We start from the raw sequence: 14,264 nt of genomic DNA on the forward strand, positions 1-14,264 counted from the left end.
CACTTTCAGCTTATATATATGTTTATATGTTAAAGTGAGTCTTTTGTAGACAGCATAAAGTTGGGTCTCGTTTTACCCATTCAACTTCTTTTGTTTCTTCTGATTGTGAAGGTTAATCCATTTACATTTTAGACACTTTTATTTTTAAGCCTCAATGTGCCTCTTGAGTTTACTTCATTCTGTTTTGCAGATGGGGAAACTGAGGCTGCACCTTATGGAATTTGTATCCACATAACACAGCCCATAGTGGGAGAGCTGGGATTTGACTCCTGTCTGACTGCAGCCCGGGTTTTTAACCTCTGCATTTTCTTATAGGAAGGGAGGGCATTTGGACTAAGCCTTGAAGAGTGGAGGCCTGTGAAGGGGAGCAAGAAAGGCACGCTTGTGCACACGGTGTAGTGCACGGTGGTTCTGGGAGGGGCGGGCTGTGCAGTGTGGCCTGAATGCGGGTCATGCAGTGGTGTTTGGCACTAGAAGATGGGGTGTGGACGATAGGGCGGGAGCCGGTGAAGACTGAAGACCAGGCTGAGGAGTTGGCTCTTATTCCAAAGTCAGTAATTATCTAGAGAGAGAATTTCCATGTTAAGACCATAACTTTGGTGATGCTAAAAGAACTTTGGGCTGCTTTTGGTTCATTTTAGAGATTTTGGAAGGTTCGAGTAAAAAAAAAAATCTTATCACCTAATGGCGACCACCTAGAGGCAAAGATCCTACAGAGTCATTGTGCCCTGAAGAGCCCGGGTGAGGGCTGCTAGTTTACACAGATCCTGGGGCAACATTTGGGGATGCTGTCACCACCTAGCTCTGTGGGAGGGACTCAGGGGGTCCTTGAGGACGATTCTGATGTGTCTCCAGGCACCTGGATAGAGATGTACGTTCTGACAGTGGCTGTGTGTTTGGGGCAGCATCTGGCGGGGTGGGGGCAGTGGTGACAAGGTCAATCTTATTTCTGCTGGGTTTGAGGGCCCTCCGTGTGGTTACAGGGAGATAGGCCTAGAAAGGAAACAAGAAATGCACATCTGTAACCTGGGGGCCAGGTGAGGGCCCGGAGTGGGTGATTTGGAGTTGGCTACGGTGTAGTTTGTAGGTGGATCTCTGAGACGCCACGAAGACTTGAAAGGAAAAGCAGAGCTCCTGGGGCGCCTGCGGGCTCAGCTGGTTAAGCATCCAACCCTTGATTTCAGCTCCTGTTGTGATCTCTTGGCTCATGGGATCAGGCCTCATGTCGGGCCCTGTGCTGACAGTGTGGGGCCTGCTGGGAATTCTGCCCCCTCGCCTCCCCTACTCATGCTCGAGAGCACACTCTCTCTCAAAATAAATAAGCCAAAAAAAAAAAAAGACAAAAGTGCTCCCAGGAAGGGGGACCAAGGAGAGTCGAGAGGTAGAGAGGAGAATAAAGAAAATGCAGCTTCTTAGAAGTCCTGGTCGGCACCCCAAGGAGTCCAGAGGGGTCAGCCTGAGGATGGAGAACGCTCAGGGCAGCGCACAGTCAGGGAGGAGCTCCTTCCAGAGAGGAGGAGCCAGCCCCGAAGACCAGCTCCGGGCCGAGGGCTGTGACCGGGAGGGCTGTGGTGCAACCTGGAGGTTGCTCTGTCAGGAGTCTTGACCAGAAGGAGAAGCAGGAGGAAAGATAAGGCGGTCACTTGCCACATGGAGAGAGTTGAGAAGATTCCCACTCTTTCTGAAGAAAAAGTTGGTGCTGATCTGAGTACTTCTGTTGATCAGGTAGAGTAGATCTCTGGACAAGAAGGAGGCTCCTAAAGCAGGGGAGCAGTGACAAGGTGCTGGGGTCAGATGTAAGTTCTGACTCTGGCTTTGCCACTCAGGGATGGCAGGATCTTGCCCCCAAGCCTTGGTTGACCCGCATATCACTGGGCACATTCCAGGCACTGTGTGGGGCTGCAGTGAAGGTTGAGTGAGGTGACAGGTGTCTAGTACGAGGCACTGGGCTGGTGTGTAAGCATGTGATAAGTTGTAGCTACTGTTATTTTTATTATTATTGGAGAGGGGGTGGGTTGAGGATGGCTCTAGATCCGGCTGCCTGACCATGGTGGGAAGGGGGCGGGGAGCAGATGGCTCTAGATCCGGCTGCCTGACCGTGGTGGGAAGGGGGCGGGGAGCAGATGGCTCTAGATCGAGCTGCCTGAGAACTGCCTGACCTAGGTGGGAAGGGGGCAGGGAGCAATTCTGTTTTCAAGAGTTAGGATGGGATTGAGGATAAGGTCATTAGCAGAGGTAAGATGAGGCGGTATGACAAGTGTAAGGGTGTGCTGTCACAGTGGGACACAGGGACTGAGGAGAAGAGCCACGTCTATGTGACAGCCATGAGGGCTCAGCCCAAGATGGTGTCCATCATCATGGTGTCAGCTTTGTGACTGAGTGGCTGCGTCCAGCAGCAGTTGGCAGCCTGGAGGGTGGAGAAGAGAAGGCCAGATGGCCTCTCTCAGCCAGGGCTGGGTGTGGATGACAGGGTGAATGACTGGTGCAGAGGGATGGGCTAAAGGCACCGGGGGAAGGTGTTGTTGCAGTGACAGCCACGTGCTCCTGGCCGAGTCCTGTGGCAGGGACTGGCCAGCCTGGAGAAGGCAGGCCATCGAGGGGTTGGAATCCCTGATGGGTTAATGGTTGAGGGTAAATAGCTCTGAAGGTTGAGTGGAAGTAGCTGTGTGTGCTGGGTAGAAAAACAAGAACTTGTGGATTTTGGGGTCTCACACATAAAAAGTAGTATGATTCCAGAGGCCTGCAAGATCCAGGGCTGGATGGCTTGGGCAATGACTTTCCCGGTGGGAATTTGATACAAGGGGCAGATCAGGATGCCTGCTTCCCAGGGGCGGGACGGGTGCTTAAAGTCAAGTTTTATGCTTCTCTGGAGGTTTTGGTGTGTCCTTCTGGGAGGCAAAAAAAACACGGTGTGGACTAACTTATCAGAGGCCTTGATTAGCTTGAGCAGTGAGCGGGGAGGGCATGGCCTAGAGTGGGGGAAGTCATTGTTGGGGTCACAGGGCGCTGCCCGGACCTCTCTGCAGGAGCCCCCAGAACAGGAGGAGTGCGTCACAGAGCTCCCTGCCCGGTGGCCTGTTCTGTCTGCGTGGCTCCCCTGCAGCCCTGGCAGGGCCACGCCCCGGACCTCTGTCCCGGGAGCCCCCAGGTGGGCATACAGTTAAATGGACTTTAAGAAATTTTTTTTTAAATGTTTGTTTATTTTTGAGAGAGAGAGAGAGACAGAGCACGAGTGGGAGAGGGGCAGAGAGAGAGAGAGGGAGACACAGAATCTGAAGCAGCTGCAGGCTCTGAGTTGCCAGCACAGAGCCCGACATGGGGCTTGAACTCACGAACCGCAAGATCACGACCTGAGCCGAAGTCGGACGCTTAACCGACTGAGCCACCCAGGCGCCCCTAAATGGACTTTCTAAGACGATGTTCTCCAGAGAGAAATGGAGATGCTGTGCAAGTAGGAAGGTTTATCATTTTTATTTTTAACCAAGTACGCGTGTACTTTTAGCTCAGACTCGTTCTTGTTAGCAGGCGCGTGTGTTTTGTCATGCAGAGAACCCACACTGAAACCCTGCTGGTGGCCATCGGTGGCCTTGCGCCTGAAGCCCTGCTCGCGCTCCGGACTGCTTCGGCTTGTTTTTTGTTGTCTGAGTTGTGGGCTTCCTGCTGTGTCGGGGCAGCGGGCCTGGTCTCCTTAGTCTGGAAATGCGGCTTCCAGCGCGCTCCGTTTGTTTTGACACAGTCTTGTGGGAACGACATGAATTCCACCGAGGCCGTCACGCTGGGGTCCCTTGGTGCTCGGTGTCCCTGGTGTGTACGCGCCCCATGAGGGCGCCTTCGGTGAGGCGGCTGGGAGGTGGGGCGCCTCGGGGTTGTGCGGAGGAGAGCTAGAAAGCCGTGTCCCTCTGCTCCTCCCTGACTTCTCCCTCCGTGTTCTCGGAGCATCAGCACCAGGAGGACCCTGGAGAGCCCCTTGCGCAGGGCCAGGACCCCTGAACCCTCCCCCCGACTCCTCGGGAAAGGAGCCGCAGTGCCCTTGCTCGGATCCCTGTCTGTAAACCAGAGTGAGCTGCCCCTCTCACAGACACCCCGAAGGAATGTGGGTTTGAACTGACCTCGCCTTCCTGGCCGGTGTTAGAGCCCAGGGAAAAAAAGAGCCGCCTTTGGCAAAAAGCTTTAGCTGGTTTTGTGGTTTTTGTACTTGTAAGTCCAGTTCACTGTGGGTCTGAGCTTGGACGTTGTATTCCCCACGGGAGGGCTGGGGTTGGAGAACCAGCCCTGCTCTGGTGTGCGGTTGTGGCTTTAACTGAGTTACCCCCCAAAGCGTGTCTTCCCCCTCCCAGACCTATTGGCCAGGGCCAGGGCCAGGGCCCGGGCGGGAGCTGGGGTGGGTTCCCACCAGCAGCTGTGACTAGTCAGTGCGGTTACCTTTTATTTAATGCCACCCACTCTCCTCTCCCCCTGCCTGAGGAGGGTGGTGGGGAGAAGGGGACGATCTGTTTCCAGCGTGTGGCGCTGTCCCAGAAGCTCATGATTTGGTACCTGAGCATCCAATGAAGAAGCTGGGGTAGAGACCCAAGATGGCAGTGAGTTAGAATTTATTGGACAAACTGGTTTCCTTTCTCTGATTGTAGGGAAGGTACTTAGAGCATCAGTTGTGTGTGTCTCTGTCTCTTTCCTCACACACGCTCCTGTGTGCCGTCTCTGACCTGGCACGCCAGTGAGGGGTTATGAGGCCTGTAGCTGTGGAATCGTCTCTCTTGGATATGGAAGTTCAGATGGTACTCACGTTTGGGCCTCAGCAGGGTCACAGTCCCCTGAAATTGCCTGCGAAATTATGTGTGCATGTTTCTTGAGGGAGGGGCCATAGCTTTCATCAAATTCCCAGACAGAGCTCCGGTTTCTGAAAGGATAGCGGCCTCTGCTTTGAGATTTACGTCTTGGATTTGAACAGTGACTGGCATTCGTGGGGTTCCTGCCCCACACAGGCGTGGCTACGCATCTACGTGCCTTATTTCTTTGGGGCCTCTAAACCCAGGGGAGAGTTTTATGATTTTCCCGCTCTTACTGACGATGAGGTGGACGCACACTAGACACACAGTGATGGTTCACTGGAGCCGGGGTTTGAACACAGAGGGTCTGATTCTGGAACTCAGCCTCGACACTGTGCCAGGTGGCTCCACAGTGACTGTGGGGTGTAGCCGCCCTGTCCCCTCCACTGCCAGGATTCTGGTGTAGGATTCCATAGGCCCTGAGTTGGAACAGTTACCCACCAGATTTCCACATCTCCGGAGGGTTTGGATGGAGGAGGTTGTCTTTGTGAGTCAGATCTGTTTAATTTTGTATCTCAGTTCTGTGGCTCAGTTGTCCTCAGCCTAAGCCTAGGAATCATGACCCTGGCCCACGGGGTCACCGTGAGCATAAGGTCAGTTGCTAACACTTCTGAAAGGATTCGGGGAGCCGTGGATTATGTCAGGACAGTGCCATTGGCTCTCCTTAGGAGGGCGGGCGGCCTCAGGCTCAGAAGGACCAAAGGTCTAAAGGTATGAGACCCGGGACTGTTTATCTCAGCTGCCTGTGGTCAGAGGTACATTCTGGACGGAGGTGGTGATGTAACCGTCTAGGTGTGGGTATTGAAAAATCCCTCTTTGCTCTTTCCCCATTTCAGGTTTGCCCTTTGAGTCAAGTCAAATATTTATCGAGTGTTTCTGAGTACAGAAATAGGGTGTGAGAGCCATCAGAGAGCTCTGCTCCGTACAGAAGCGGAGCCCCTCTTCTGGAATGCGTGGTCTTGTTGACGGGCAAGGGCAGCGTGTGTGGAGATGAAGAGAGGCGCACAGTAAGGTCGGAGGAGACCGCAGCCCGGCACGGGCCGGAAGGTGCTGGGGAGACAGGGAGCTCTGGGCTGGGACAGTGAAGGAAGGTGGTTCAGGTGGAAGAATCTGGAGAGTCTGGGGGAGTGGCGGGGTGCCGAGGCGGGGACAAACACTGAGCAGACTCATCATAAGCTCTGGGAGAGCCGCGAGTAGCAGTCTCAGCGGCGTGAGGAAGGTTGATCTTCTGGTGGGGGTGCAGGACGGGTCCGAAAGGGGAGTGAGGTGCCAGCCATGTTCTTGGCAGTCTCTGAGCACTCTGTCGCTGCAGCCCAGATGGAAACGGAATGTGTTATTGACATTAAGTTTTGAAGAGCTGGGCGGACCGGGCAGACCACACCCCCGTCCTCCCTGCTGGACACACCGTGTGGGGGGTGTATTAGGGCAGCGGGCAGATTACATGTTACCACCTGCCCTTTTCTTTTAGGCCCTTGTCCCACGAGCATAGCCACTTCTTGACTGCACGTTGCACATTGAAAAGTGCTCAGGACTAATTTTTTCAGTCGCGGGGTTGAGGAGAGCCAGTCTACATGATGAAATCTTAACTCTAGATAATTGTTCACGTCCTTAAAAACCTGCCTTTTCACTTGAGTTGCTGATATCTTTCTCCTTGTCTCTCTGGCGGTAAAAGTGCTAATGATCAGTATTTGGACTGTAAGGTAGCAGTTGTGAGGAGCCTGTCTTGTCCACAAAAGGAGTAATTGATACGTAAATAATTGAGGATAGGCTCTGTGAGTTACAGAAACACCCTGCTTAGATCTTTATAAGCAGCTACTGTACTGTCTCTCACTAATCTTTTTCTGCTTTTCCTGTCAACAGGACAGGGTGGGGGGATTGGGATTGGCCCGGGTGAGCCCCCGGGTGGGGACTGTTCTGGCCTCAGGTTCTCAAGGGACAGACTCCTTGGTTCCAGCAGTGGGGACGGTCACACAACACTTCAAAGCAAGCTCTGCTCATGCCACACAGTCAGGCAGTCTTCCCTTGCTCCAAAATTGTGAGGTGAACCATTTCTAGGGGGACGGAGGGGCAGCGGGTAGGAAGTCTAGAGCAGGGTTGGGAACTTGTATTTTATACTTTCCAACTCTCTGGGTGTTTTTCACTGTGATCCTTTTATATAATAATATAAAAGTTACATATTCATACGATAATAATTGATAGAAATGCTCTGAACGTTGAGTTAAGGTACTACAGAGCGAAGCGGTTAAGTGCACGTGGGAGGTAGAATGGCATTGGGAGCCCCGTTCTGTTACCGCCCTGCAGATGGCCGCTCTCTCCTCGTTCCTGGGCGAGCAGGACGCACCCTTAACCACAGATTGCAGGTACTCCGTGCGTGTGTCGCCGCAGATGGCAAACCGGATTGTGGATTCTGCAAGGAGCATCCTCAACAAGTTTATCCCCGACATCTATATTTACACAGACCACATGAAAGGAGTCAGCTCTGGAAAGTAAGTGCATGTGCGCTTTTAGAGCCTAATTGTGCAGCTACCCCAGCCTTTTCACAGCCCTGTTCTGATCGAAGTGACAGCCGCGAACTGTGCTGTAGGCCAGCCAGAGGGAGAATGACTGCAGAGTTAACTTCCTCCTGACTTAGCGCCGTTGTCACCCGCAGGCATCTTTGGAGTGCCTGTCACACGGAAAGGACCGCGGTGGCCAGTGCCGGACAGAGATGAGGGGTCCAGACCCTGGCCTGGGGGAGTTAAAGCCCAGGTGCTTCCAGCTTTAAATCCCATCTGTTTCCACAAAAAACTAAACGAAACAAGTTCAGGGCACCTGGGTGGCCCAGGTGGTTGAGTGTCTGACTTGATTTTGGTTCAGGTCATGATCCTGGCGTCGTGGGAATGAGTGCCAAATCAGGCTTCGTGCTGACAGTGTGGAGAGCGCTCGGGGTTCTGTCTCTGTCTTGTCTTTCTCTCCCCTCCCCGGCTGCCCCTCTCCCTGACTTGTTGCTCTCTCTCTCTTTAAAAAAAAAGTTTATAAAGTAAACAAGTTCTCCCATCCTGAGTAAATAACAGTTTAGGGGAAAATGTCCTTTGCTGCTAGTCTATGCCAGTTGGCTTCCCCCTCCATCGGGCGGGACAACACTTTTAGAGCCAGAGAGGAGTTGTTATTGCCGATTGGAATTGGGTTTCATTAAGCCTTTGTGGAAAACCTCACTTTAGAAAATGAAATGGTGATGATGATCTGTGTAATGAAAATACTTGTTTTAGGCTTTAGTTGTATGTTTAGAAACCAGTAAGTGAGGCAAGCAATTAAGAACTAGTTTTTTATTATGGAAATGTTAAATATACAGAGAAGGTGAAAGGCTAGCACAGTGAACACCTGTGTATTCCTACTACCTCTAGTTAATGGTGACTCTTTTGCCAAATCTACTTACTTGCGTGTAGGTCTTCTGTGTTTTTGTTTTTGCTGAATCATTTCTGTGTGAACGATGGGGTCATGACACTTGGGAGTCTGCAGCTTGTAGGCTGTGTCTCTTAAAAGTAAGAACATCAGGGATTGACTGTGGGGAGTTCAGACATCGTGTTTCTCTGAGTAGGACCATAGCCCACCCTTGTCCATGGCCCTTGCATCTGAACTTTCTTTTGACTTCAGCCAGAGAAGGAAGGAGCAAAGGAGGGGTGAGCATGATGTGGCATTTCTGACCTTGACAGGCCCACGGGAACGGTGAAGGTGATTTCAGCAATGTGGCACTGGCTCGTGGTTCAGAGGAGCAGAGGCGAAGGTGTCAGAGGCTATGGTTGGGGAAGCATTTGGGTACACAGCTGGCCCCTCCTCTGGTAGTTGGAAATGCCAGTGATGGTCCCAGACTCCTTTGGGGCACTGCTCAGACACCACCGGTGACTTCCTCACTCGTATGGTGGGTGTGGTAACGCCGGCATCGTTAGGTTACTGTTAAGATTGAGTGATCACCTGTGTACCACTAATGCAACGGCTGGCACATAGTAGGCGTGGCAGAAAAGGATCCCTTTCTCTTCCCTTCTTGGCCATTCTCTGGGGAGGCGTGGCCACAGAGCGATGGGGTAGATCGGTGCGGCGGCAGCAGCAGCCATCTGAGGCGTCTGGCCTCTGGCTCTACCAAAGGGTGGCTGAGAGTAGAGCAGAGCGGGCCTGAGGCCATACTGCCCCCAGCTGTGGTGTACCTGTTTATGACGCCATTGACTCAGCTGACCCCGGTGTGCAGCTCAGTCTTGTCCTTGCTAAGGGCGAGTAGGAAGCTCACACAGGGATCAAGATGTGGGCATGATGGAGGTTGGCAGGTCGTCAACCCCAAGCCCCACTTAAAAGAAGTCACATGTAAGAGCGATGGATAACAGGAGGTTTGTGTCTTGTTTTCTAAACCTCAAGTTGCAGAGCACCGATGGGGACCTTCCTTGTCTGGAGTGGAGGTAAAAGCCATAGAGGTATCTGCCTCTTGGAACTCAGTGGAGCATCCCTGTAGTGAGGTTTCCTCAACTCCAGGGCTGAGAGTGGGTGCTGCAGCCCAGAAGCCCGGGGACCAGCCATTGCAGGTGGTCTGTGTCAGCTCGCTGACCGGTGTGCCATGTGCCCTTTGGCCCGTTTTGATCCTCACAATGGTCAAGACCTTAAAAAAAAATCTAGTCATTTACCAGCTGGGAAGTTTTGGAGGCCATCGCTTGCGAACTACGTACTAATGCAGGTGTTCAGTGAGGTTGCCTGGTGACCAGCTGCTTTGTCACTGCAACAGGCCTGAGAGCACACGCCCCAGGTCGGAGGGGACAGATCAGAGGAACGCACACGGAGCTTCCTATGTTCTTGAGTCCTTTGTGTTTCCTAAAACAAATACAGTGGTAAACACAGCAGTTTTGATTAAAGTTTATTGGAATAACAACCACACAGACTTCAAAAATTTCACAGAGATGGAAGAATCTGGAATTTCTTGCGAACTGTAGGTGAGTGGGTTGAAGCAGTGATGGTAGCTCATCTTCTGCTTCTCTGCCCCCGGTTTCCGCTCTGCACACTTCTGTGGCTCTGCCTGTACTGCTGATGGAGCTGATCCCCTCCCCCCCCACCATCTCCCTGGTCAGGTGATCGAAAGCCACTTAAGGTTGTCCCATGGCGTGATGGACGAGTGGCATGGTGTTCAACTGTAAAGCATGACTCGGAGCGCCCCAGCACCTTTATTCTCACCCACCTCCTTCCCTGGGCAGGTGTTAGTAGCCCTTGGCTGTGTAGACTTTTTTTTTAAAGAAAGTAAGGACTGGCCAGTGTAGTTCTTTCACACAGTGAGCTCACTTAGTACATTTGAAACGTTACTAATTTTATGATTTTACTCACAGTTTTTCTGAAGCAGGTATTTTGGCTAGTTTTGTGCTGGACACGTAGAAAGTGCTTCAGTGTGTTGAATTGTGTTAAAGGAGGAAAATGTGTGCAGTGATTGCTGCGTGTGGAGTGTACCAATGGCACCGGGCAAATTAGACGTCTCTGAGATGTTAAATTTGGAACTTGTAGGGGAGAGAGACTTGTTTTTACTGTTTGTGGACTGACTGGTTGCCAGTAAGCTCTCTAAGGGCAGGAACACTTGTGTACGTGGCGCTCCACGTCCTGGCCATGGAGGCTTTCCCCCACATGTTTGTTGGGGTGCGTGAGCAAGTGAGGCAGCTGTGATTCTGGACAAGAATGCTGTTAGCTTCCGGCTGCTGGTGCTAGAAACACAACGGAGGAGGGCATGGTGCCAGCTCCCTGGTTATATTCAATGAATTCTGAGTCGGGGGGGTTCCTTCATTAAAGGTGTGCCATCCCTAGGTCCTTTCTGGGCCATGTGGTACTTCTCATTATGGGGCTTGAACTGCCTGGTGTTTCAGGTGGCCTCCGGGCTGCTCATTCCTTCTGGATCCGCTGAGGGCCGAGTACCTTGGTGGAGAACTTGCATGGGCTTTGGAGTCTAGAAGGCCTGCCTTTGAAACCTGTCTCGGTCACTTGCTAGCGGTGTGGACTTGGTGCAGTTGCTGAATTTCTCACTTGTTAAGTGGGGATGGTAATGTTGACCCTGTGTCAAACCCCCGGCTCAGAAACTGGCCAAAAGTAGGCACTCGGTGCCCGTAGCCCTTGTTAACGTTACTTTACGAGTTGATGGAGACGAACTCTCGCCGGGCAGGCGTCGGGGGAAGGTGGGCGGGCAGGGCCAGAAGGAAAAGCAGTGCAGACTTGTCTCCTCTGGTTCCGCCCCGTAGGCTCTCGCTCAGTCATTTGTGTTTGCAGGGTAAGCTGGTAGGAGCGCTGGCGGGCTTGGCTGTGGCCGGACAGAAGGCCGTCAGAAAGATGCTTGTGTTCTTCCCTTTTGCTGGTGGATGTGAGCCCCCCGCTTTATCAGCCACACTCACTTCCATGCCTTTGCATCTGCAGGTCTCCGGGTTTTGGGTTGTCACTGGTTGCGGAGACCACCACCGGCGCCTTCCTCAGTGCCGAGCTGGCCTCCAGTCCCCAGGGCCAGGGGGCTGCCGTGCTCCCCGAGGACCTCGGCCGCAACTGCGCCAAGCTGCTGCTGGAAGAGATCTATAGGGTACGTCCTCAGCCTCTGCGGGTGTGGGAGCGGCGCATCGGGAAGCGGTTCACGGTCTCTCCTTCTTACTCCTTAGCAGCTTTCTTCTCTTCCAAGGGCTTGAGCCAAGGGCTTCACTTCTTCCTACCTATTCAGCAGTTTAGCATTAACTAGTTTAACGGATTAGGTAACCAGTGAGCGAGCATCCAGCCTCCCTGGTTTGGGATACAGAGCAGGTAAGTTTAGCGGGGAGAGGGGAGAACAGGAGCGTAGTCAGACGAGAGAGAGAAGGTAAAAAAACATGGAGTGTGTTTGGTGGTGACTGGCCAGGTGAAGGGCAGACTCTGCCTTGACCTAACAGGTGCCATCTCTCAGCACCCTGAGTCTGGCCGTAAGGAAGAGGGGCGCGCTGTTCTCAGATTTCTCAAGAGAAGCCAGAAATCTGGGTTTGTAAGTGACAGTTCAGATAGAAAATAGTATCAACAGGCAAGATGGTGCGGTGTGCTCTGGAACACAGCGGAAAGCCTTGGGAAGGCAGCCCTGTGTCCGCGCGTGGTCCGAGCTTGGAGGGATCCGAGCGCAGGACGGCAGGAGAGGAGGCGTCACCCGGTGCCGTCTTCCTTTGCAGCGGGGCTGTGGGACACGGCCCGTCCTCGCTGTCGCCATCGTGTTTTCTCTGCCCGTCCAGACAAGCCGCACGCACCCGTGCACACACATTGTTTCCTAAGAGAGTTGAGGTGGCCTCACAGAAGCAAGGAAGAAGTTGGGAAGGAGGGAAAAACGATGGCAGGAGAAAATACCTGAATGCAGAATGGAAATACATTCTTAAGAGTCCGTCTGCCTTGCGTAGTGGGGAGCCCCAGGTCTGGCTCCGGGATTCTTATGACCCCGTCCGCCTCGCGTAGTGGGGAGCCCCAGGTCTGGCTCCGGGACTTCTGTTACTCTGCACCACCTTTTGTCTTGGCTCCATGTCAGGAGGCCCAAGCTTCCCCCAGACATGCCGAATCCAGGCTTTGCGGGACGGTCACTTCCCTGCTGTGTATGAGGCCCCATGTTCTAGAACTGAGCACGAGTGGGAACCGTACTCTGGGTGACTCACTACCAGGTGGCGTATAGCAGTTGTAACCTGTCTTTTTTCTCTAGCTCAAGGGCCTTTCGTCTCTGTGTTTGTCTGTGTATTTATTCTTGGGTACTAGACATCTCTGTGGTGCTTTCCTGGAGTCTCCCGGGGGGCTGTGCCCTGCTCAGAGCAGCAAAAATCACAAGGGACCCAGTGTAATAAGAGCAGTAGGGCGGGTACAGTGGTGATTTTTTTTCCTTTCACTTCTTCCGTTTGCCACTGCAGTTGATTAATCTCTGTGGTAGGGTGACGGCCGGGTCATGGGTATCGATCCCTGTACAGGCCTCACTGAGGAAAACAGCTTAGAAACACCATCTACTCCCCTGATCCCAGTCAGCATTCTTGAAAATATGTTCTTGGTCACAGGGTGGCACAGGTAAGAATGAACTGTTTCATCCGAGTTGATTAAAATTTCCAGGTCTTAAATGGCTTTATTTAACATCCACCTGATTAAAACGGAAGACAGAGAGCCTAGAACTGTCTGCATTGGAGCCTTGATCCCCTGTTTGCAGCGATTCAGCTGGAACTGGTGGAGGAAGGAAGTAACCCTGTCGGATGAAATCCTCCGGAAGGAGGAAATACCTCAACACGGTTGTGCGGCCGGGGTCTGGCCTCTGCTGTTTTGATGCTAAATCAGCCCAATATGTGGTGCTGTGTTAAGTGATTTTTGAGAGATGGGTAGTAACCGGAAGCTGGGAGTGAATGATCAAGAGCTTGCTCTGCCTGCTCCTTAGCTCAGGAAGTTTGTCACCTCGGCGTTTACGAGGGAAGACTGTGCGTCTGGTACGTGCGTCCCCAGTCCCTGTGGTCCTGTGGTGACTGGCAGGCACCCTCTCTGACCGCAGGGACGCTGCTCTCTCTTCCCAGCTGACCTGGGGGCATCAGAAGCATCACGTTCCAGAATAGCCCTGTGGGAGACCCCGGGCACAGCTGGAGTGGACGCTGCATCCCCGTAAAGAGCAGATTATAAGGCTCTGGGTGAGAGCACAGCCCATCGTCAGTCACCTGAGAGAGAACGTGCAGTCTGGATTAGGTTGTTTGTTTTTTTTTTTTTTTTTTTACCCTCTTTTTATTTTGTGTTTTTTACCATCACCTTGTGCCTGGACCAGGTTTTTTGCCTTTGTTTTTAATCATTAAGAAATCATTCTTTGTGTCTGTGATCTTTAACTGTCAAAAGGATGAAAACGCCTTATGCTTTCCTGAACAATTTTTCATAGGTGTGTGATGTGATGGGGTTTAAATGAGTAATAAACATCCATCCCTTCGGGGCACCTGGGCGGCTCAGTTGGTTAAGCGTCCAACTAGTTTTTCTCGATTTCAGCTCAGGTCATGATCCCATGGTTCGTGAGATCGAGCCCTGTGTCCATGCCTGTGTTCCTGTGCAGACCTTCTTGGGAGCCTACCTGGGATTCTCTCCCTGTCTCTGCCCCTCCCCTCTGTGCACATGCTCTCTTTCTTTCTCAAAATAAGTAAATAAACTTAAAATCCATGCCCCAGGGGGTGCCGGTTATTTTTACCAGTTTTAATATTCTGGTCTAACCCTTTCATTCACGTCCCCTCCGTTTCCAAGCCCCCCTGATTCCGCGCAGGCTCTCTGGGCTGCCTTTCTCATCCGCCTTGTGTTGCCACCTCGCTTGCACCTGTGTCTCCAGCGTCTTCTGTAGATCACGTCTCCCCCTGAGACACTGATCTGATCTGTTCACCCCTGTGCTCAGAGACCTTCCCCAGCTTCTCACTTTCCCAAGATAAAGTCAAAGCCCTCAACCTGGTTAGAAAA

General features: G+C 52.5%; 1 protein-coding gene across 7 annotated transcripts in view; it reads left to right on the forward strand.

Moving 5' to 3' along the window:
- Nucleotides 1-14,264, forward strand: part of RCL1 (RNA terminal phosphate cyclase like 1) — a 57,425-nt gene that overhangs the window by 29,709 nt on the left and 13,452 nt on the right. For 3 of the 7 annotated variants that reach the window (XM_077759449.1, XM_077759454.1, XM_077759452.1), the window contains 2 exons: nt 7,128-7,312; nt 11,232-11,388. In XM_077759449.1, coding sequence (XP_077615575.1) covers nt 7,128-7,312; nt 11,232-11,388 — 342 coding nt within the window. Of the gene's footprint in view, nt 1-1,572; nt 1,726-5,685; nt 5,874-7,127; nt 7,313-11,231; nt 11,389-14,264 lie in introns of those variants that run through there. The other 4 variants (XM_077759451.1, XM_077759453.1, XM_077759455.1 and 1 more) reach the window with 4 other exon arrangements.

Source organism: Crocuta crocuta, unplaced genomic scaffold (assembly GCF_008692635.1).
Source record: "Crocuta crocuta isolate KB4526 unplaced genomic scaffold, BGI_CrCroc_1.0 scaffold41, whole genome shotgun sequence".
In the NCBI taxonomy this organism is placed as follows: Eukaryota; Metazoa; Chordata; class Mammalia; order Carnivora; family Hyaenidae; genus Crocuta; species Crocuta crocuta.